Genomic DNA, 24,637 nt, shown 5'->3' on the forward strand with positions numbered 1-24,637 from the left:
TGATGGCTTAAAGTTTAACCTGCACCTAAGGTGGGTATTTAAAACAAATCTGTCACTTTTTAATAGCTCAGTTCTGAGGTATACTGGAGCACTGTATTAATGGCTAAATTGGTATATTGACATTTAGTTTTGCCTTCAATATTTTTGACATCCCAATCAATGCCTGTAGTGTCTGCTTGGATTAGGACTTTCACCACACTCATACTTTTACCAGCTTTAATGATTGTTAATTTTCTGTTTGTCTGTCAGTCTGCACTATTTTTAAACCTGTGCCTGGACCTTCCAGCCAACATATAGGCTATGCTATGGTGCTAAAGGATATCCTTAGTTTTTAATATGAGCACAGCTGATGCTAACTGATGCTCTCATTGAAGCCAAGGGTCAGTTTAAAATGTTGGACTAGTTCTGTCACTGTCCAGGTTGTGTTCAGATCTTTCTTTTTATGGGTGTGAGGTTTTATTGCTTCTGTTTTATAATCCGTATTGAGTAATTTCCACAATTATTTTAGGTACAGTGGATACACCCTTTAGCACATAACCTGAAAGCCGGCTAAATAATATGTTGCGGGGAGGGTCATGCTCCTTTACAATTATTTGCATTCAAAGTTTAAGTGTAGCGCACGGCTCAGATCGTGGCCCAGATTAAAAAGACAATCACACTATTTTTGTCTCGTACTGGTGTTGTAGCAGTATCTTCAACTCCGTCACAAGACATAAGGAGCATACAAAACAGCTGCAGTCAGAATTAAGTCCCTTGTCTTGTTCAATGAAAATGCAGTAAATGTGTCGACTGTCTCCAAAGCTTGAGGGGAGACCAGTCCCATTCAGACAGAGGCATGCTGTGTGATTGCTTGGTTATGTTTATCATTGGTAATTACTTTTGGATTTACCTGTCCGTTAAGCAGATCTAGGAAGCCCTGACTATTTTTCAGGGTAATTAAGGAGCTGAGGTTGAGTCAGTTAGGATCTTCAATTGACTCCGCACAATTAGAGTACAAAAGAAAGGGGTACTGCATTAACTTAAAAATAATAGCGTAGCAGATAGATTGATTGTTTTCCGTTTTTGTTTGAGGACCTGCTTACTACATCTACTGTAAATATATTACTGTTCATCTTTTGCTTAATAAGTTCACTTGCTAATTATAATCTGAAATAAGGTCTGATGCTCTACTGCTTTTTGAGACCTTATGCAGGCAAAGGATGGATCCAGTAGCTAAACCATTTTACGAAAAGGTTTTCTGTTCATTGTTCTGGGGTGAATCAATGCTTACCTAGATATCGGGGCCAGAAGGGAGTTAAGACTCACCCATGAGAGTAATCTATAATACAGAAGCCTAAGTATCTAGGATGAGAAGGGCAAAAAAGACCCAAAAATGTAACGGGTGTTAATTACAAGAGTGAACTTCTCAGCTGTGGCTCAGTGGGTAGCACCCTCTCCTCTGAGTCAGAAGGTTGTGGGTTCAAGTCCCACTCCAGAGACTTGAGCACAAAAATCTAGGTTGACACTCCAGTACAGTATGTAGGGGGAGGGCTGTACTGTCGGAGGTGCCGTCTTTTCAGATGAAGTGTTAAACCAAGATCCTGCCTGCTCGCTCAGGTGGATGTAAAAGATCCTATGGCACTATTTTGAAGAGCAGCAGGAGCGTTTTCCCCAGTGCACTTGCCAATATTTATCCCTCAATCAACATCACTAAAAAAAAAACAGATTATCTGGTCATTGTCACATTGCTTATGGGAGCTTGCTGTGTGCAAATTGGCTGCCGCGTTTCCTACATTACAACAGTGACTACACTTCAAAAAGTACTTCATTGACTATAAAGTGCTTTGAAACGTCCGGTGGTTGTGAAAGGCACTATATAAATTCAACCCTTTTTCTTTATTAGTGGCATCTGATTGTATGCAATTGGAGTTACAGTACTTGTGTATCAACATGGGAACCTTTGTTACCCCGTAACCATTACAGCTGTTGCTGCTTTAGCAGCTTAGCGTGGGTTTTTTTGTCACTTGCACTTGCAAAAGTGGTGAAATGTGGTTTTATCTTTTTAACCTTTTGCTTCTTCCCCTTTTTCAAGTACTGTAACTGAGATGGGGTTATACATCCCTGCTGTCTCTCTTGAACAGTGATTCCTGCTGAAAAAGCTTTAAGAATTGAAAGAGGAAATAAAGACAGAGGTGGAGATAGTTTTGAGATACTGGGCAAGAATGAATTGGCGTAGATGACAGTGTAATGAGTAATTTCAACACTGAGAATACAGGGAGGAGGAAGTGTGTGCAAGACTGTGTATTTGGAATTTGAGGCGTGAAAGGGGGATAGCTCCAGCTCCAAGGAACATTGATCATTGTAGTATATTAAAGCAGAGAACGATACGGAAGATTGGAGGCTAACAGTAAGAGGATAAAAGTATAGTGTCTGGATTGCTTCATGGCTGGAGTCCATTCAGGAATGGACAAGACTGTCATTTCTGCTAGATGTATCTAGCAGCCATAGCTTTTCAGGGTTCCATTTCCACTCAATATTCAGGCTGCAACAAAGATTGGGAAAGTCAGCTCCAGGCAGTAGTTGTGCCTTCCTGTAACGCACCCTCAGAGGAGGTCCAGTTTACACAGTCCCGGTCAACTAATAAATCCTTTTTCAGGAACAGGCAAATCCCCAGTTCATCGAATCGCCTCAATTCCTCTTGATGAGTTGAACAACTCAGTGTCTAGGGTATGAAACTTTCTTCACCGGAAACACTCCAAATGTGACATTCTATCCAACTTGATCTGCCTACTGAACAGACCCTACATGTGGCTATGAATCGGCTCATGTGGACTAACCAGATCAAGCAGTGATCTGCCACGGTAGCCCATCATGGATATCTTGGAACATAACATAAGAATTAGAAGCAGGAGTAGGCCATACGGCCCTTAGAGCCTGCTCCGCTATTCAGTACGATCATAGCTAACCTTCGACCTCAACTCTACTTTCCGCCCGATCTCCATACCCCTTGATTCCCCTAGAGTCCAAAAATCTATCTCCCAGCCTTGAATATACTCAATTGACTCAGCATTCACAGCCCTTTCGGGTAGAGACTTCCAAAGGTTCATAACCCTCTGAGTGAAGAAATTCCTCCTCATCTCAGTTTTAAATGGCCGACCCCTTATCCTGAGACTATGGCCCCTAGTTCTAGACTCTCCAGCCAGGGGAAACAACCTCTCAGCATCTACCCTGTCAATCCCCCTCAAAATCTTCTATGTTTCAGTTAGATCACCTCTCATTCTTCTAAACTCCAGAGAGTATAGGCTCAACCTCTCCTCATAGGGCAACCCTCTCCCAGGGATCAATCTAGTGAACTGTTGTTGCACTGCCTCTAAGGCATGTATGTCCTTTCTCAGAAAAGGAGACCAAAACTGCACAGTACTCCAGGTGTGGTCTCACCAAAGCCCTGTAGAATTGTAGTAAGACTTCCTTACGCTTGTTCTTATCCCAGGAGTGCAGCTCCAGGGTGTTATCCTACTCAAGTTAGCATGGCTTGGAGTTTCAGGATTCCCACCTGATGTGTGGAACGTACTAATGGAGCTCCCACTCTTGAGCAGCCTGTCAAGAGCAGGTTAAAGCAATGCTGGAAAGCAGCATTGGCTGAGCCCAGAGGCAGTTCCCTTTAAATGAGGCTTTTTGCAAATATTTTGGGGGCAGGGTATTTAAGTTGGTTGCAAATCGACTGTTGGACAATTGCATGGCATGCTCACTTCTCTGGTGTTACAGTCTGCTAGCGAGCCCTGAAATTTGTCGTTAATTTGCTCCCTTAGGCTGCATCCCCACAACAGAGGGAGATGATGGAGCAAGCGGCTGCACAGATAGCACAAGACAACTGTGAGCTGGCATGTTGTTTTATTCAGAAAACAGCTGTCGAAAAGGCAGGCCCCGAAATGGACAAACGGCTTGCAACAGTAAGTTTCTCATCCTTTTTCTGCTCCTGCCCTGGTTTTGTCAATGCTGCATCCAGTTAATTTTTTTTTGTTTGCCATTTGTAGGAATTTGAACTTCGAAAACATGCCAGACAGGAGGGTCGTCGTTACTGTGATCCTGTAGTACTCACTTACCAAGCGGAGCGTATGCCTGAGCAAATCAGATTGAAGGTAGGAGGTTTTGTTTTGGTTTTCAAATTTCATATCTAGATACACTTGGTAAAATTGCTGTAGGAACTGCTTTTAGACAGATGTAAAGTGCCCCCTTAACTGTGTCCTTTAAAATGCACGTTGCTTGTATGTTTTCTTTTGAAGTACCCTTAAATTATTATACATTGCTAAACATTGTCTCCTGTATTCTGAATTTGCATGCAAGTTTGAAATGGTGACCAATTGGTGCTAAGGATGTTTGAATGGGGTGCGTTGCATAGGGTATTAATTTTTTGTTGTATTTCTTAGGTGGGTGGTGTAGATCCCAAACAACTAGCTGTGTACGAAGAGTTTGCACGCAACATCCCAGGATTTCTGCCCAGCAATGACATCTCGCAGCCCACAGGTTTCTTGGCCAAGCCCATGCAGGTAACTTGGAGATTTAACAGAATGCTGTTTCATTTTCCCCCTCATTCTCTTGTCTTTTATGAAAACTCACTAGTTAATAATTGCTACAGTAATGCCAAACAGAATGGCAGTGGTAATTCACTATTTTGCACAATTGTCAGCTATGCAATAAGCATTCATAATGAGAATTATAGTCCATCCAAACAACTGCTCCAGAAATAAATTTGGAGGTAGAATGAAACTTAAAATAATTGAGGAGTTGTGATGACTTAGAATATGCATGGTTAAAGTGAATAAAGTTTGCAACTTTGGTTGAGAGGACCTAAAACCTTAAGGAGATTATTTAATAAAGCTTTCAGAAGCAACTTCATTTTGGGAGCATAGGCAATAAGGCCTATACTTTTCTACTGAACATTTTTAATGGATTTGAGATTCTGTATCCATGGTAGGAGTAAGAATGATAAATGTACTGTCCCAGTCATGCATTACATTCTCTTCAAATTTGGCTCACTGACCTTGGGTGTTGGAGCACTTCAACTGGCCTTTTCCCCTTCTGTAGTTCAGGGGCATAAAGTCAGCCAGGGTTCCTACTCCTGATCCAGTGACGTATGTCAAAAAGTGAGCTGTTTTGATAAAGGGTCATCGACCTGAGACATTAAGCCTACCATACCCTCTCTACAGAGGCTTCCCCTCTCTACAAAGGCGGCCTGACCCGCCGAGTGTTTCCAGCATTTTATGTTTTTATTTCAGATTTCCGGCAGCTGTGGTATTTTGCTTTTTGTTTGATGTAATTCACTGCCACTTCTCTTCCAGGAATGCCCAACTTCACCCAAGTTCCACTCTTCTCTCTGATGGGATTTTCATTTGTCTCTTTTATCCTGTTCACCTTCATTGCTATCTGTTTCCCTTCTTGCGTTTGATCATGTATTTGCTAAAACTTGCTTTCACAGCTACACCTTTCCTCAGCAACTTATCTTCAGCTCCGACTTATTGCATGTGGATTCCAACTTGAATTCCACCCAACCTGTTTAAGATGCACCCATGATCATAGATATCACCGTGATATTCAGCATTGCTCTAACCACTGCTATCGCCGCATCGAAATCCACCCTCTCCCTTTGCAGGCTTCAGATGAAAGGTCATAAGACCTAAAATGTTATCCCTACCTTCCTCTCCACACATGCTACTTGACCTACTGAGTGTTTGCAGCATTTACTGTTTTTATTCATGTTTAGATGCTGGCTGAGGGCAGGACTGGGTTTGGCTCTGATGTCGCCATGTTCAAACAGCCTCCCAACACTTGCTGCACATGAAGAATTATCTAATTGTGCAAATTGCTAATGGGCAGGTGGCCTTTGGGGGTTACAGAAGTTATTGTCAGGTCAGGAAAACTCTGGGTTCACTCCTTACTTTGTAATTCCCAAATATATGCAAGGATTCTAAATCACCTTCATCCGAAAGGAGAAGTTAAAGATAGCTCAACCTCCACGTCGATGCCGCACTTCTTTAATAGAATGACGTGGACTCTACCCCTCAGAAGTTAACTGCCATTTTACAGGCTGCATGTTCTGCCACTAATTTAAGTAAAACACCAGCAAGCCACTCTGGGCAGTTCCATTATCGAGGTACAAATTGCAGCTCTGCGCTCTGCAACAAGAAACAGAATTTAAAGCTGTGTGGCTGCGTATCAGTGTGACTGTTTTAAGTTCTGTGTATATGTAATTTCTTCAGTTTTAGTTTTGTATTAAGTGATCACAACTTAAATTCAGTGGAACGTGTTTGTTTAATACATACAGAATCCTATATTTATGCTAATAGCCCTCGAAATCTATTTGAGTACAAATTGTGCTGGACAACAGTTTCTTGCCCAGTTCCCTGACAGGTGACCGCAAAGTGCAGTAATGTGTCTTATTGTCATTCACAGCAAGCTTGGGCAACTGACGATATCGCACAGATTTATGACAAGTGCATCACGGAACTGGAGCAGCATCTACATGCAATTCCACCAAATCTGGCCATGAACCCTCAGGCTCAGGCACTACGTAACTTACTGGAGGCTGTGGTAATGGCCAGGAACTCCCGTGATGCTATTGCTGCTCTAGGCCTCCTGCAGAAGGTAAGCGCAGTCTGTCCAGCCCCTGTACCATTCACTTAGCTACCCAGGTGTTTACTTCAGGTTCCGATGATAGCTTACCATTATTAAAGTAATTATTTAAGAAATTGGGCATCTTTTCAACCATTCTTTTCTTTTGTAATGGCTTTTTACTTATAATTTGGAAGTTTCAAGCTTTCATTCCAATACTTATTTAGAAACTACGACTATAATTTTGCTAGTAACTTGCTGATTGTTTTTTAAAAGAAGAGATTGCACCTTTGCACCTTGCAGAACAGATTGTACGATCTTTTTGTGAGATAATTAAGTCCGACTCTGCTCCTTTGATTTGAAGGCTGTGGAGGGACTGCTGGATGCTACAAGTGGTGCGGACCCAGACCTCTTGCTTCGATACCGGGAATGCCATTTGTTGGTTTTGAAAGCCTTGCAGGACGGGCGTGCCTATGGATCTCAGTGGTGTAACAATAAAATCACCAGGTATGCAAGGGAAGTGGGTGTGGTATTTTACTGCATTTTTGCTTTGCAACTTGTTCCATGGGGCATTGCATATTAAAGCACAAATGCCTGCTGCAGTTCACACTGAGCCATAATCACTGAAAGCATCTAATTGCAGGGAGGGTATGAGAAATAGCAAGGAGAGCTGCACTTGGGACACACGCAGAGTCTCTAGTGATCTGGGAGTAGATTATGCATTTGCCCCCTTAACAAGCCAGAGTGAGTTGGAGAGACAAAGGTCACTTAACAGTAAATATAGTGTTAAATGTGCAGAAGTGGCACGAAACTTCAGAATACACTCGCACAAAATGAACTCGGCTGTTGCGTCCAAAAGGTTTTGGTGTGTATTTTTTTAACTCAAACAAGATGTGTCACTGCTGGAAGACACTTGAGATTTAACACACAGCTACGGTCCACTGGTAGATGCCAGGTGTTTTTGATTTTAAATTTTTTTTAAATGGGCAGCTAATTTTGGAGAATTAGCTAGAGGCAGGAAGTTACTCATGGGACTTCTGCCACTTTTTATAATTCTTTCCCTCCCCTGTAATGCCACATTCAGCTAGAAAATTCTAGTTTTGAACAAAATTGCTAAGCAGCTTCAAAATCTCCTCGGTAGTTATGTATGAATCAACAACAACAACTACTTGTAAGAGGTAGCGAGGCAGAGGTGTTTAGGGAGGGAATTTCAGAGCTTAAGGCCAAGGCAGCTGAAGGCACGGCCACCAATGGTGGAGCGATTAAAATCGGGGATGCACAAGAGGCCAGAATTGGGAGGAGTGCAGAGATCTCAGAGGGTTGTTGGGCTGGAGGAGGTTACAGAGATGGGGAGGAATCTTCACTTAACAGGATCATCATTGTATATGTCTGTGTACAAAACAAATGAGTATATTTTTGACAGTTGCTCCTCAGTTCAGATTGAGTAATGTGATCTTGCCAGCTTGTAACTGGTTTCTTATTTGTTCAAATAGGTGCCTGATTGAGTGCCGTGATGAGTACAAGTATAATGTGGAGGCTGTGGAGCTGCTCATTAGACACCATCTGGTCAACATGCAGCAGTATGACATCCATTTAGCCCAGGTAAGGACCTGCTGTCCAGCACAAAATGATCAGGGGATATAAACAGGGCTGCTGTATTACAATCAGTGCTGCGCACAGTATTCTTCAAATCAATGGCACCTCTTCTGGGGCAGGATTGAGACCCGGTGCTTTTACCTTACTGAAAGACCAGTGCATCTTAACACCATTTCAATGTACATCGCCTCAGTGTTCTGCTTTGAGTCCTCAGTGATGTGACTTCTGAATTATTCACTGCTGCTGGGCTGAATCTTGGCAGGATATTTTTACTTTTCTTTAGGAACTCTAAACCACCAAAAACCATCTGCATCTTTGGATATCCCATGCACTGCTCAAACTGGTGGAGTGCTACTTTGCTGTAGTATAACCAGCTTTAAAATAAGTGATGATTTAAAATGGACTGAAAATCCTAAAAAAAAAGTTTTAATGAGCTAGTTAATTGTATACAGTTTCCTCAGCACAGTACAGTAATTGTAATATGCAAAAAGATGTTTAAATTTTACATCCTTTTTCAGCAACACTTATGTAGAAACTGATGGCTAGTTCAAGCTGCGGTCACACTTGTTAGCGATGCGATTTCAGTGAGGGTACTGGCTAGTTGTGCATCACGTGGCATATCTGGATAGTGTAGAATGCTGAGTGGTTTTGTACATCAGCAATGAGATTTAACACTTGGGTGGTGACAGCTTGTAACAAAGATGGTCCTGTGGGCCCTTTCTTTCGACTTTTATTCTTGTGTAAAACAATGAGAGCACAGTGGAATGGGTTGTCATCTCCACATTTTGCAACGCCTGACTCCTGGAGGAGTGCAGGCTGTATATGCTTGTAGAGGAGAAAATGGGATATGAGATTATGTAATATGTGGTAGTGTGTTCGTGCCTGACTGCAAGATACTCTTCTAAGTGAATGTTTCCTTAAATAAAACTGCTTTCCTTGCTTGCTAACTGCTGACTTCAGCAGCGTTGACCACACTCAAGGATTTACTAGTGAGTCCTGTGATTTACGGAGGATTTTTAATGGTCATGCTTTAGGATGAAAATTTAAACAATTAAAATTTCCCGTGTGATATGCTAGCATTTTATAATAAATAAATGAGTGTTGACAGTACTGACTCGCTATATGTCTGAGCTTTAGCACGTTCCGAGCTCCAACATGCAGATTATTTGGCTCTCAAAGGTAGTGACACAGAGAGGGTTTGGTGCACTTCACAAGCTGCAATGCTGTACCAATGTAATCAATCCTAGCACTGCAGCTGGGAGGTAAACAGTTTGCTTAGAAACTGCATTGTGGGTGAAATTTTCCATAATTTCTGCTGATGTTGCTCTTTGATCCTCTGATCAAAGGTGTAGATAGAACATCGTGAGGTGACCATGTGAGCTTTGTTATCTCTTCAGTGACATTCTTGAGTCTCAAAAACAAAACTAGGTGCCTAAAGATTACTAAAACTCCATCACCAGCTCCGTACCTGCATTCTTCGACATGGCACAGCTCTGAGGCTCGAACCAACAAAGCTTGTGGTTGTCGAACTTGTGTGTGCCTGGAAAACTTGTCACGTGCATGCTGTTGAAGTTCGTTTTTGAATTGAATCAATGATGGGAATGTTTTCATTCTTGCAGTCGATGGAGAATGGCCTGAACTACATGGCTGTAGCCTTTGCCATGCAGTTGGTGAAAATTCTGCTGGTAGATGAGCGGAGCATTAGTCACGTTACTGAAGCAGATATGTTCAACACCATTGAAACACTTATGAGGATCAGTGCTCATTCCAGAGGAAATGCACCCGAAGGGTAAGTTTTAGTGTTTGTTTTGGAAATTGGATTAAAATAGTCATTCAGTCTGTTCAAACTGAAGCAAAGCAGGTTTTAATGAACAAATTTAGATACGTATTTATAATGAGGGATGAATTTCAAATGAATGGTGGACAGAGCTATTCCTGGTGCTGGTCAGCTTCTTCTGTTGAAACCATTTGTTTATTAACCAGCTAAAATATTTACAGCTGAGAACTATCAATTTGGATGTCTCGAAGAAAACAACCTCGCTGGCTGAGTTTATCCACTAAGTAGCTGAGCTCTACAAACTAAGGCGGTTTGAGAAAGGGGAAAAATCAGTCAGGACTGCTACTCCTGATTGCTACCCAGTGACCTATCCACTCATGGATGAGGATTTTATTGGGCTCGGATGCGATGTTCCCCATGCAGAATAACCTGCCAACACTTACAGTCCAGGCTCTCATGAGAATGACCATTGGGGTGAGGTAGTGGACGGGTGCGGTGGAACCATGTCCTGTTGAGTCAACACTCTCAGGAGGATGAGAGATGAAAACTGTTGGGGGAGCAGGAGTAAAATTCTCATATATTCGAATTGAGCAGTAACTGCTATTGAGTTTACTCCTATTAATTCAGTCACTATTTGCTTACAAAAAAATCAGTTATCCAGTAATAATTAAGCAATTTTAATAAAACTGCACCGGAGGCTTTTTTTCCCACAATTTCAATTTGTATTAACATAATTTGAATTAAACAGCTTTGAACCAAGAAGATACTATATTGGTTTCAATACCTGCACGATTCATTAGTGCTTGAAAAAAATGTTGCCGGTAATGGTTTTCCTCGCCAGTCTCCTAAGCTTCACCCTACACTGACTCTGATACCTCCTGTCTGCCCCCTGACCCTCACTGAGCCCTGATCCTGTTTCACCCTAGCTTCATTGACCTCTTCGGGTCCCCATTCCCCCATTCAGAATTCTGTACCTTGTTTGCAAAATCCCTCCATGGCCTCGGCCCACCTTACTTCTCCAGGCCTACCCCACACACACTGCTCTTCCAACTCTGGCCTCCTTTGCGTCCCTCAATCCCTCTGCTCCACCTTCAGTGGTTCAGCCTTCAACTGTCTTGGATCTGCACTCTGAGACTCTTTTCCCCCCCCCCCCCCCCCCCCCTCTCTACATCTCACCAACATCAAACGCCTCCTCAAAACTTGCCTCATTGATCATGCCTTCAATCACCTCCCTTAAATCTTCTACTGCTCTGCATCTGTTCTCCCTACTGTGAAATACCGTGGGATTATTTAGTACATTAACGGCCGGCACTACATAAATACATGTTTAGAATGATCGAGATTGGATTTTGCAAATCAGTGTTGATCAATTATGTGACCGTTTAATGCAAGTTCCAAGACTTCAGATTTCAAAATGATTCAGAGGAGGTGTTTATCTGCTCTGTGGTAACTATTTTTAATCGTTTTCTGAACAGATTGCCACAGCTTATGGATCTGCTTAGAGCTAACTACGAAGCTATGATGGACCGTGCACATGGCGGCCCCAACTTTATGATGCACTCTGGGATATCACAGGCCTCCGAGTACGATGACCCACCAGGGCTTCGGGAGAAAGCAGAGTATTTGCTGAGGGAGTGGGTAAACCTGTACCACTCGGCAGCAGCTGGACGGGACAGCACCAAAGCATTCTCTGCCTTTGTTGGGCAGGTAAGATCAAGGATGCTGCTTAAGGGATGAGAAAAGAAGTGGCTAACTCGAGACCAATGAAATCTAGTTGGAAGTAGCCTAGGTGGTAACTGTGTTGAAACCTACACCTATATAGAAATTATTGTAGGTGTAGCATAAGAGATTAGCGTGTAAAATTAAGGCACATGGGATTGGGGGCAAGGTATTGACTTGGATAGAGAACTGGTTGACAGACAGAAAGCCAAGAGTTGGAATAAACGGCTTTTTTTCCGAGTGGCAGGCAGTGACTAGTGGGGTACCGCAGGGATCGGTCCTTGAACCCCAGCTATTCACAATATATATATTAATGATCTGGACGAGGGAACTAGATGTAATATCTCCAAGTTTGCAGATGACACAAAGCTGGGTGGGCGTGTGTGCTGTGAGGAGGATACCGAGAAACTCCAGTATGATTTGGACAGGTTGGGTGATTGGGCAGAAGCATGGCAGATGCAATATAACGTGGATAAATGCGAGGTTATCCACTTTGGTGTCAAAAACAGGAAGGCAGATTATTATCTAAATGGCAATAGATTGGGAGAAGGGGAAGTGCAACGAGACCTGGGCGTCCTTGTACACCAGTCGCTGAAAGTAAGCATGCAGGTGCAGCAGGCGGTTAAGAAGGCAAATGGTATGTTGGCCTTCGTAGCGAGAGGGTTTGAGTACAGGAACAAGGATGTCTTGCTGCAGTTGTCAGGGCCTTGGTGAGGCCACATCTTGAGTATTGTGTGCAGTTTTGGTCGCCTTATCTGAGGAAGGATGTTCTTGCCACGGAAGGAGTGCAGCGAAGATTCACCAGGCTGATGCCTGGGATGGCAGGAATGACGTATGAGGAGAGATTGGGTCGATTGGGCTTGTACTCGCTGGAGTTTAGAAGAATGAGAGGGGATCTCATCGAAACTACAGGACTAGACAGACTAGATGCAGGAAGGATGTTCCCGATGGTCGGGGAGTCCAGAACTAGGGGTCACAGTCTAAGGATAAGGGGTAAGCCATTTAGGACAGAGATGAGGAGGAATTTCTTCACCCAGAGAGTGGTGAACCTGTGGAATTCTCTGCCAAAGAAGGCAGTAGCGGCCAATTCATTAAATATATTCAAGAAGGAGTTGGATATATTTCTTAAGGCTAAAGGGATCAAGGGATATGGGGAGAAGGCAGGGACAGGGTACTGAATTTGGATGATCAGCCATGATCTCATTGCATGGCGGAGCAGGCTTGAGGGGCCGAATGGCCTACTCCTGCTCCTATCTTCTATGTTTCTATTACAGCAAGGAAAAATGGGTCATTTGACCCAACCAGTCCGTGTTGGTGTTTATCCTCTACACAAGCAGTAGTCCTAATGACGTACCTGCCCTATTCCCATTATCTATTTGCCCCCCTTTCCTTCAGCCACCTGTCTAATCTATTCTTCAATGTTCACATGGTCTCTGCTTCAATCACTAACTCTGGTAGTACATTCCATAGCCTCTCGACCCTCTATAAAAAGGTTTCTCCTGCTCTCTGTCTTTAATCTCTTACATTTAATCTTATTTCTGTCTCCTTGTTCTAGACCCTCCTCAACCACTGGAAACAGTCTGTTTCTATCTACTCCATCCCATTCCTTCATAATTTTAAACACTTCTTTCAAATCACCTGATCTCCTCTGTTCTAATGAAAACAGCCCCAATTTTTGAAATCTGTCTTTGTATTTGTATCTTCTCATACTAGGCGGTATCCTAGCGAATCTGTGCTGCACCATTTCTATTGCTCCAACATCCTTTCTATAATATGGAACCCAAAACTGCACATGATACTCCAACCATGGTCTTAGTAAGGCTTTATATAGATTCACTGTTGTATCTCAACTTTTACATTCTAAACTCTAGCCATAAAGCCCAATATTCCATTTTTTGTGGCCTTATCCAGTTGGTGCTGCTTTTAATGCCTTGTGAACCTGCACCCCAAATCTCTCTGCCCTTCCCTATTTAAAGTATAATTACTACACTTTTTAATCAAATTGGATATAATGGCTGATGCTTGTTCTATCGGCCTTCCATATACTGAGAGGTAACTTAAATGGTGGTCCAGCCTTCCTGTTTCACTTGTCATTTTGACAACCGGGTAACATTGTAAAATTTGCAGCTGGTCCAAAAAAGTGTAGAATTTGCAGCTGGTCCAAAAAAGTGTAGAAGAGTGAACGTGAGGTTTATGTTGATGCAGCGTGCCTTGCTAGCTGTTGAATGGTCTATTATCTCTACAGATGCACCAGCAGGGAATTCTGAAGACCGATGACCTGATTACTCGTTTTTTTCGCCTATGTACTGAAATGTGTGTTGAAATTAGTTACCGTGCACAACAGGAGCAACAGCATAATCCAACGGCCAATCCCACGATGATCAGGGCCAAGTGCTACCACAACCTGGATGCTTTTGTCAGACTGATAGCCCTGCTGGTCAAGCACTCTGGAGAGGCCACCAACACAGTCACTAAAATTAACCTTCTCAACAAGGTGAGTGGGTTTTATAGCCATTTACCTTTGTCACCTATGACTTTGTTTAATTTTTGAGGAATGGAGTGGGCTCGCCCTAATGAATGAGTTATGTTGGCACTGTGAACTGGAACACCTTCCTTTCACCTCCTGGACCTAGGTTCATGCCAGCTTAGAGCGATGAGATTGAACGTTTCTTTATATGTCCCAATTCGTATTGAATAGCAGGGTGTATGTGGGAACATGATTTTATTCAGAGGGATGTCTCTCTGCTTTCCCCACAATCTGTTGGTCTCCCCCGGGGTAATGCATTAGCTGTGGCCCGGAGGATGGGCGGTCTGCTTCCAAGTCACCACCAGGGCCATTCTGAATCCGTGATGATTGTCCTTCCATTCTTAGGAGAGGCCAGTTATTCAGGTCCGCACTTTCCTGTACTACCAAAGCTGAGATCAGCAACGTAACAGTGGGTGCGGGTGCATTAGCCATAAGCCAGCTTCCCACCTTTTGTGTTTAGGGTGATGAGCTACCGACCGCACATCCACGCCATCACCAAGACCGCCCATTTCCATCTCTGGAACATCGCCCAACTCTGCCCCTGCTTCAGCTGATCTGCTAAAACCCTCATCCATGCATTTGTTATCTCTGGACTTGATTATTCCAACGTACTCCTGGCCGGCCTCCCACATTCTACCCTCCGTAAACTTGAGGCCATCCAAAACTCGGCTCTCCGTGTCCTAACTCACACCAAGTCCCCTGTGCTCGCTGACCTACATTGGCTCCCGGTTAAGAAACGCTTTGATTTTAAAACTCTCAACCTTGTTTTCAAATCCCTCCATGGCCTTACCTCTCCCTAGCTCTGTAATCTCCTCCAGCCCCACAACCCTCAGATATCTGTGCTCCTCCAATTCTGGCCTCTTAAGCATCCCCAGTTTTAATCGCTCCACCAGCTGCTTTGGCCCTAAGCTCTGGAATTCCCTCCCTAAACCTGTCCGCCTCGCTACCTCTCTTTCCTCCTTTTAAGACGCTCCTTTAAACCTACCTCTTTGACCAAGTTTTTGGTCATTGTCCTAATATCTCCTTATGTGGCTTGGTGTCAAATTTTGTTAACACTCCTGTGAAGCACCTTGGGGCGTTTTACTACGTTAAAGGCGCTATATAAATACTTGCCGTGCCACCATCCTCTTCCAACTGTCACTCAAAAGTAGTTTTTAGAATCACTCCGAATTTAGTGATCAAATTGGCATTGCCAACCTTAAATGACCATCAGTTCAAGCCCATAGTAAAACTCCAGCAATGCTTCTCAAACAAAATGTCATGTGTTAAAATCCCAGAGCTGGTCGATCTGTTAACCAAGGTCTGTGTCTTATTTATTATTATATGTTAAGCTAATCAGGTTGTGATTGTGGAACATTTAACTTTGCGGGGTAGGGGTAAGAGAGAAAGGAGGAGGAAACATTGGGAAATGTCTTGTCAAAATCCAAGTATCCTGACTTAAGGCAGTTTTGAAGTGAGCCTTAGATAGTGGCTGATCTCGAGTTACCAATTTTGGTCTGCCTGCATCAGTCATTTACACTTTTGTGGCACTGGACTAAGCTGTAGAGATCTGAAGGTCCAAAGTTCAATCTCGAGCCTGTGCTGAGTGAGCCAATGTCAGCTGGGCAGCAGTTGTAGTGCTACATTTAGTATCAGTGCACCTGGACTGGGATGGGGAAAGTCTCAGGCATGGTTCTGACTGCCTGCAGACCTGTGCTGAAAATTGTGTAATGTTGGGTGAGGACACCATCAGGCCCTTCATAATCAAGTAGCCTACAGACGCACATCTAGAATGACATGAAGATTGGCCACTTGGGGGGAGTGGAGATACTGGAGAGCTGCCAACACACCCCCTGCAAGAGCAAGCAGCTTTGCTGAAGAGGAAGGGAGAGTTCTCTCTTTAATGCTTACAATCTAATGTTGTGCAGGTACTGGGGATTGTTGTAGGAGTCCTACTGCAAGATCACGAAGTACGTCAGAGTGAATTTCAGCAGCTGCCGTATCATCGAATCTTCATCATGTTGTTGCTGGAGCTAAATGCCCCAGAGCATGTGCTGGAAACCATCAACTTCCAGACGCTGACTGCTTTCTGGTAGGTGTTAAAAAAGGAAAATATCCCTCTATTGTTTATTCATGCAGACAGAGAGTCAACATGCCACGGGAAGTTTTCAGTTACTGGGGTTTGGAGGAAGCCGGACAAAACACTTGCCAAAATACAGAAATAGCTCCTCCTGAAATAAATAATTAATGGCGATTGTGAAGGATCCGACAGGCTCTATGCTGGAATAGGGGCTTCATTAACTGAAGCGATGAGTGTTTGAATCTGACAATTGCCTATTACCACAACCTAAAACGTACTGCGGCTCACTGGGTAAACGTACCTCATTCTTATGGTCTCAGATTAGTCTGTGTTAGGTTAACTGATCTCGGCCAGAGTAACAGTGGATGTGCTTCAACTGGTCTCTGTGCCCAGGGTGCGGGAAACCAGGCCGCATTCCCACTTCTGTTTGGTATCCTGTCACCCTCGCTGGAAAATGATCATTTCTGGACATTGGACAAGAACAGGACCAGGCTCTCAACAGTGATGCTCCCCACGGTTGAGTGGTCATTTACTATTTATGTGAGGTATCAAAAGGCTGTAAAGCAGCTTGTAGAATCGTAGACTAGGACAGCACAGAAGGAGGCCATTGGGCCCTTGAGTCTGCCGGCTCTTTTGAAAAGCAATCCGGTTAGTCCCACTTCCCCGCTCTTTGCCCATGTCCCTGCAATTTCTTCTCATTCAAATATTTATCCAACTCCCTTTTGAAGGCTACTATTGAATCTGTATCCACCACCCTGCCAGGCAGTGCATTCCAAATTCTAACCACTCGTTGAGTAAAAAAGCTTCTCCTCATGTCGCCTTTTTTTTTGCCAATCACCTTAAATCTGTGCCCACTGGTTATCAACCCTTCAGCCATTGGAAACAGTTTCTCTTTATTTACTCTATCTAAACTCTTCATGATTTTAAACACCTCTATCAAATCTCCTCTTCGCCTGCTCTGCTCCACGGAGAACAACCCCAGCTTCTCTAGTCTATCCACTTTCCTGTTTTCCTGAGAGAAGTAAATTGAAGAGTGGTTGAGCACCTCACTGTTGTATGGAGACTGTTAATGAGACTAAAAGGGCCTCCACTGTCACTGCTAGTGCGTTTACATGAGGTTATACCAGCGTGAAACCCGTGGCTCAAAAGGAGAGTTGGTGCACCAGTAGGACTGCAGATGTAAAAGTATTTCTATCAGTGCAGATTGCTTACTGATATAATTCTGAATTGCAGCTCACACTGTAAATGTGCTTTTAGTAATCATAATGGGGCTTGTTACTGGGAAAGGCTAAGGGCCAAGTCATTGCTATTAGCTGAATTTTATTTTTGTTGGTCATAAATTGAAATATCTTTTTCTGTGCAGCAACACATTCCACATTTTGCGGCCCACTAAAGCTCCTGGCTTTGTCTATGCTTGGCTGGAACTGATTTCTCACCGGATCTTCATTGCAAGAATGCTGGCGCATACACCCCAACAGAAGGTAGGACAAGTGCTTTCAGTACATGCACCACTGGGCCTACTGCTCCTGTTACAGCTCCTTCTGTATGCACGTATTTTCTTCTATAGAGCTGTATGATTGCTGAATTAATTGTTTCAGTAAATGAATGCCCAGGCTCAGCAACATGTCCACTGAGTATCTGATGTACAGAGAAGGACAGGCCTGGGCTCAATCTCTGGTTGCACTGAGCTAGCTACTCTCAACCAGCCAGGGCAGTGGCAGGGGTGTTGTAATGAGCCTTTGTGCCAGGGAGGAGTCGATGAGCTAGGGTTCTCCTCAGTTTTGTCCCACTACACTTGCTTGAAGTTGTGAGTGAGAACAGGCTGAGCTGTAATGTCACCTACTTCCCTCCCCTGCTGTTCTAGACTGCTAACATTCAGCGTCACAGCTCACACATGAATAATGACCACTTGGATGGGGCGTATCAACAAGCTCCAACATGTATGAGTGAGCAATGCTACAACCTCTCAGTGCTGTATTGTCCATCCATCTTTTATTTCTTAGTAAGTCAATTTTAATGTGACTAAGTGCACACACATTCTAATCTCAATCTAGTGAATTTCATTACTAGCGACGATTCAGGTGAAGCACTATAATCTTGGCACTAGTTTGTGCAGCTCTGTGCTGTGGAAGTTATCTGAAAGAACATTATGTAAGGGGCAGGTTAGATGGGACTGGCTCGGAGCTTGGTCGTGATTCACACATTAACACCCCCGGGTTAATTTTAAGTGATGCTTCATACATGATTACTGATTTGTGGAGAGGAGTTCAGATTTGTGCTGGTCTGTTCTAGTGTCTGAAGTTGTGTAATCTTCCTGCATGTGTGAAGTCTTATTACCTATAACTGCACTGTAGAAGTATCACTTCTGTATTCTGTCCTCTAGGGCTGGCCCATGTATGCTCAGCTGCTGATCGATCTGTTCAAGTTCCTGGCTCCTTACTTGAGGAATGTGGAGTTGACAAAACCTATGCAAATTCTTTACAAGGTGAGTGTCTTCAAGTATCGTGTGTACCAGGCCACAAAGAAAAACCAAAGATCTGCCTTCTGTGAAGAGCACAAGTTGGTAACAGCTGTTCTTGGAGCAGAGACTGGGTGCTTTAAATCTCCTCTACAGCATGCTTTAGTTGCATGTGGCAGTATGTGTAGTACAGGAAATACAGTGCCACAATCTCAGTCTGCATATATTTAACTATGAGGGCAGAGCTAAACAAAGCTGACAGGATGGCTCTGAGTAGAGGCAACTTCAACCACAGATGAGGGACATGTTGTGAATATACAGTGGTTGGTTATAGCCTGGCAACAATAGAGGCCTGGGAACAGATCACTAGCCTATATCCTCCTCTGGGGTATGGTGACTGACTGGGGGGCCTGAGAGATGGAAAGTAATTGTGTGGGTTAAAAACAGGCAATGTGATGTGTTTCCAGGATCGGGCATTTATGCCTCAACAGCACCATCTTCAGACAGTTTGTGTGAACTGTAGCCAACTTACTGAGGGTAAAGATAACTGGAGCATTGTGCATCTGAAACAGTCAGATTGGGCAATCAGACCTTTAAAATGAAAATAGTATTTGAGGTGCAGTTTCAGTTGATCTCTGAAGTATTTCTATTTGCAGGAGTCTGGGCTCATCTTGAGAGTGGCTGTTCATGTTCAATTTCAGTTCAAAGATTTTTCAAACATTAGAGCTCCTAGCACGAGGACAAGTGACACAGATGCATATTACCAATAAGAGTGGCACTGTTAGTTGTGATTGAGCCTCCCCTTCGTCCAGCACAATTAACACTTCAATGCAGCAGAAGTTTCCATGCAGTCTCGCTGGCAAAGTCCTAGAAAGTTACAGCACGGAAGGAGGCCATTTCGGCCCATCGTGTCCGCGCCAGCCAACAAAGAGCTATCCAGCCTAATCCCACTTCCCAGCTCTTGGTTCGCAGCACTGTAGGTTAGAGCATCCCAAGAGCACATCAAGTACTTTTTAAATTTGGTTATGGTTCCAGCCTCTACCACCCTTTCAGGCAGCGAGTTCCAGACCCCCACAACCCTCTGGGTGAAGAAATTTCCCCTCAAATCCCCTCTAAACCTTCCACCAATTACTTTAAATCTGTGCCCCCTGGTTTTTGACCCCTCTGCTAAGGGAAATAGGTCCTTTCCATCCACTTTATGCCCCTCATAATTTTATACACCTCAATAAGGTCTCCCCTCCGCCTCCCCTGTTCCAAAGAAAACAGACCCAGCCTATCCAGTCTTTCCTCATAGCTAAGATTCTCTACTCCTGGCAACATCCTTGTAAATCTCCTCTGTACCCTCTCTAGTGCAGTCACATCTTTCCTGTAATGTGGTGACCAGAACTGCACGCAGTACTCTAGCTGAGGCCTAACTTAGTGTTTTATACAGTTGAAGCATAACCACCCCCCCCCTCCGCTCTTGTATTCTATGTCACGGTTAATAAAGTCAAGCATTCCGTATGCCTCCTTAACCACCTTATCTACTTGGCCTGCTACCTTCAGGGATCTGTGGACATGCACTCCAAGGTCCCTTTGTTCCTCTACACTACTCAGTGTCCTACCATTTAATGTGTATTCCCTTTCCTTGTTAGCCCTCCCCAAATGTATTACCTCACACTTCTCCGGATTGAATTCCATTTGCCACTGTTCTGCCCACCTGACCAATTTATTGATCTCTTCCTGCAGTCTACAGAATCCTTCTTCAGGATCAACCACACAGTCGATTTTTGTATCATCTGCAAACTTCTTAATCATACCCCCTATATTCAAGTCTAGATCATTGATATATACCACAAAAAGCAAGGGACCTAGTACTGAGCTCTGCGGAACCCCACTGGAAACAGCCTTCCAGTCACATAAACACCCATCAAACACAAACACTCAGACAGTTTTGAATCCAAGACACTTTGCCCTGGATCCCATGGGCTTTTAACTTCGTGATTAGCCTGCCATGTGGAACCTTATCAAAAACCATGCTAAAGTCCATATAAACGACATCAAACCCACGTCCTCAAAAAATTCAATCAAGTTTGTCAGACACGACCTTCCCTTAACAAATCCGTGCTGACTATCCTTGATTAATCCGTGTCTTTCTAAATGAAGATTTATCCTGTCCTTCAGAATTCTTTCCAATAATTTTCCCACCACCGAGGTTAGGCTGACTGGCCTGTAATTACTAGGTCTATCCTTTTCTCCCTTTTTAAACAAGGGTACCACATTAGCAGTCCTCCGGCACCACACCTGAAGCCAGAGAGGATTGAAAATGATGGTCAGGGTCTCTGTTATTTCCTCTTTTGCTTCACTTAACAGCCTGGGATACATTTCATCCGGGCCTGGGGCTTTATCCACTTTTAAAGCTGCTAAACCCCTCAATTCTTCCCCTCTCACTGTTTATTTCATCTAATATTTCACACTCCTTCCCCCGATAGCAATGTTTGCTTCACCCTCTCCTTTGTGAAAACAGACGCAAAATATTCATTAAGAACCCTACTGACTTCTCCCGTCTCCACACACATTACCCTCATGATCTCTAATAGGCCCTACCCTTTCTTTAGTTATCCTCTTACTCTTAATGGCCCAGAAATTTGTGTCGGGGGCTTCCCGCGGGTGCAAGCCCCCGACCTACACTTACATAGCGCGCTGACAGTTGAGGCCTGGGCCTGCGTGGATTTCCTGTCTGTGGCCCGTTCCAGCTCCCGGCGCGCTGTGCTTGCGTGATCCAGCGGCGTACTTAGTGCGATGCGTCGGCTGGGATCACGTGAGCACTGGGCAACCAATCGGAGGAGGGAAAAGTCCATTCATGAGTTTGACATAAGACCTGTCAAACTCCTGAAAACTCTGGGCGCCCAAAACAGTACATAACCTTAAAATAATTTTTTTTAAAACATCACACGATTTAAATCAACTATAAATAACATTAAATAACCATTTTAAACAATAATTTAAATTTTTGAAAAAAATAATTTTATAAAAAATCAGTGCTAAAAATACACTTACCTTACTGTAAAGTATTTAAAAATAATAAACCTGTGGAAAAAATGTTCTAATTTTAATTAATTGACCACTTACCTTTTAAAATTAAGTCCTTACGTCTGCTTTTTTAATGTGTAAAAAGTGGAGGCCTTCACGCACGGGCAAACCTGTCAAAAAAAAAAGGAAGTTCAACGTGCACGCGCTGCCTCATACGTCGCACGCGTTTCACCTCTTAACCCCTGCTTTCAGGGGACCGGAAGTGCCGTTTTCCCACGCATGCGCTGTGCATGCAACAAACCGGCACTTCCATCGGGTCCACGCGTGGGTACCCCGTGCGTACTCACGCGTTGGGACCCGAATTACTGGGCCAATATATTTATAAAACATCTTTGGGTTTTCCTTGATTTTACTTGCCAAGAATTTTTCATGCTCTCTCTTTGCTTTCCTAATATTTTTAATTGCACCCCTGCACTTTCTGTACTCTAAAGATTCTGGAGTATTTAGCCCTCGTATCTGTCATATGCCTCCCTTTTTTTCTTTATCCTACCCTGTGTGTCCCTAGACATCCAGGACGCTCTAGATTTGTTAGTCCCATCTTTTTTCTTTAAGGGCACATGTTTGGTCTGAACCCTCTGGATCCCCTCCTTGAATGCCTCCCACTGCTCTGACACTGATTTACCTTCAAATAGCTGTTTCCAGTTCACTTTGGCGAAATCCCCTCTGAGCGTAGCAAAATTTGCTTTTCCCCAATTTAGAATTTTTATTCCTGGTCTATCCTTGTCCTTTTCCATAACTACCTTAAATCTAACAGAATTATGGTCACTCGCACCAAAATGCTCCTCCACTGATTTGCCTTCTACCTGCCCAGCTTCATTCCCTAAAACTAAGCCCAGAACCGCCCCCTCCCTTGTTGGGCTTGCTACATACTGGCTAAAAAAGTTCTCCTGGATGCAGTTTAGGAATTCTGCACCCTCTATACGGTAGGGTGTTTTTGCGTGCCCCGTGTGACTCAGCCGTGGCTAACCAGGGAAATTAGGGATAGCATAAGATCCAAGGAGAGGACATATAAATTGGCCAGAAAAAGCAGCAAACCTGAGGATTGGGAGCAGTTTAGGATTCAGCAAAGGAGGACAAAGGGATTAATTAAGAGGGGGAAAATAGAATGAGAGTAAGCTTCTATAGATATGTGAAGATAAAAAGATTGGTGAAGTCGAGCGTAGGTCCCTTGCAGTCAGAATCAGGGGAATTTATAATGAGGAACAAAGAAATGGCAGATCAATTAAATACATACTTTGGTTCTGTCTTCACAAAGGAGGACACAAATAATCTTCCAGAGATGTCAGGGAACATAGGGTCTAATGAGAGGGAGAAATTGAATGAAATCAGCATTTGTAGGGAAATGGTGTTGGGGAAATTGACGGGATTGAAGGCCAATAAATCCCCAAGGCCTGATGATCTACATCCTAGGGTACTTAAGGAAGTGGCCCTAGAAATAGTTGATGCATTGCTGGTCATCTTCCAAAATTCTATAGACTCTGGAACAGTTCCCATGGATTGGAGGGTAGCTAATGTAACCCCACTATTTAAAAAAGGTGGTAAAGAGAAAATGGGGAATTATATCAAATCAAATCAACTTTTATTGTCATTGTTAGTGCACAAGTGCAGTACAACGAAATGTAGGCTTGCGGCGCCCGAGAGTGTACATTTGGATTAAGACAGTAAGCCTGACATCGGTAGTGGGGAAAATGCTAGAGTCCATTATAAAAGACGTAATAGAGCACTTGGAAAACAGTGACAGGATCGGACAAAGTCAATATGGATTTACAAAAGGTAAATCATGCTTGACTAATCTACTCTCTGCCTGCACACTCTTAAGCTGCGGGGTGACCACCTCCCGAAACGTGCTATCCACGTAGCTCTCAGCCTCGCGGATGCGCAGCAGTGACTGCAGCCGCCACTCAAGCTCCGTAACCCGGTGCTCGAGCTGCTGTAGCTGGTGACACTTCCCGCACATGGTCGTCCAGACCACAGGTGGTGTCCAGGACTTCCCACATGGCACAGGATGTGCATTCCACGGGTGTGAGCTGCCCTGCCATACCTCTAATTAACAGACTATTTACTAACCTAGCTGGAATAAACTTTAAAACTTTAAGAAAGCCAAGTAAAAACACTTACTAGATACTCACCAATCAGCTCCCCCTTTTTAATCCAGGCTCTTAATTTAAACCAATGCCCAAGATAAAAAAAGAAATACTAACCAACCAATCACTTCCCTGCTTTCCTGTGACGTCACTCCTTGTTTTTGTTGCCTCCGCTCTCGGGCCTCGCTCTGCCGTGCTCTTTATATCCTCAGGCTCCTGAGCAGCCCTTTTGAATTGGGATCATTTAAGAGTTTAAAAACCTGCTGTGAAGTATGCCTAACTAAACATTTCCATTGGTTTCTCCTTTATCTAGTGGTCCGAAACATTTCTCGGCTATCTAAGAACGAACAAATAAAGAAATGGGGAACTTGTCAAACCTGTGTGGGGAATTGTGTGCAAAACAATACTTCTGTTTTTTTTTAAAAAGCTTAGAGTTGAGTTTTTTGAATGCAAGTAATCCCCCTCCACCCCTCCCACCAGCATGAGGTGCTTCTTTTTAAAATGTCACTGCACAAACATGGTTTTGCTATTTGCCAGCGGTTACTTGAATGCAAATTGCTGCTCCCCACATGTCACAGCTTACCAAAACAAGCAAGAAGCATTTCATTATGAGAACACATTCATAGTCCTGTGGAATGCACATCCTGTGCCATGAGGGAACACCAGGATGCTGCTCGTATCCTTAACAACCAACAACGTGTGCAAGGAAGGGTCATCAGCTGGAGGAGCTTGAGCTCCGGGTTTTGGAGCTTGAGTC

At 43.7% G+C, this 24,637-nt stretch overlaps 1 protein-coding gene across 13 annotated transcripts in view; it reads left to right on the plus strand.

The window, feature by feature from the left end:
• Nucleotides 1-24,637, plus strand: part of cnot1 (CCR4-NOT transcription complex, subunit 1) — a 239,717-nt gene that overhangs the window by 197,711 nt on the left and 17,369 nt on the right. For 12 of the 13 annotated variants that reach the window (XM_085990940.1, XM_085990939.1, XM_085990934.1 and 9 more), the window contains 12 exons: nt 3,789-3,929; nt 4,014-4,118; nt 4,407-4,526; nt 6,430-6,621; nt 6,953-7,095; nt 8,082-8,190; nt 9,804-9,973; nt 11,437-11,668; nt 13,926-14,174; nt 16,115-16,278; nt 17,630-17,747; nt 18,650-18,751. In XM_085990940.1, the coding sequence (XP_085847066.1) occupies nt 3,789-3,929; nt 4,014-4,118; nt 4,407-4,526; nt 6,430-6,621; nt 6,953-7,095; nt 8,082-8,190; nt 9,804-9,973; nt 11,437-11,668; nt 13,926-14,174; nt 16,115-16,278; nt 17,630-17,747; nt 18,650-18,751 (1,845 nt within the window). The remainder of the gene's footprint in view (nt 1-3,788; nt 3,930-4,013; nt 4,119-4,406; nt 4,527-6,429; nt 6,622-6,952; nt 7,096-8,081; nt 8,191-9,803; nt 9,974-11,436; nt 11,669-13,925; nt 14,175-16,114; nt 16,279-17,629; nt 17,748-18,649; nt 18,752-24,637) is intronic. The other variant, XM_085990937.1, reaches the window with a different exon arrangement.

The sequence above is a fragment of the Somniosus microcephalus genome, chromosome 6, assembly GCF_052327205.1.
Source record: "Somniosus microcephalus isolate GS21.2 chromosome 6, FLI_Smic_1.0, whole genome shotgun sequence".
Lineage (NCBI taxonomy): Eukaryota > Metazoa > Chordata > Chondrichthyes > Squaliformes > Somniosidae > Somniosus > Somniosus microcephalus.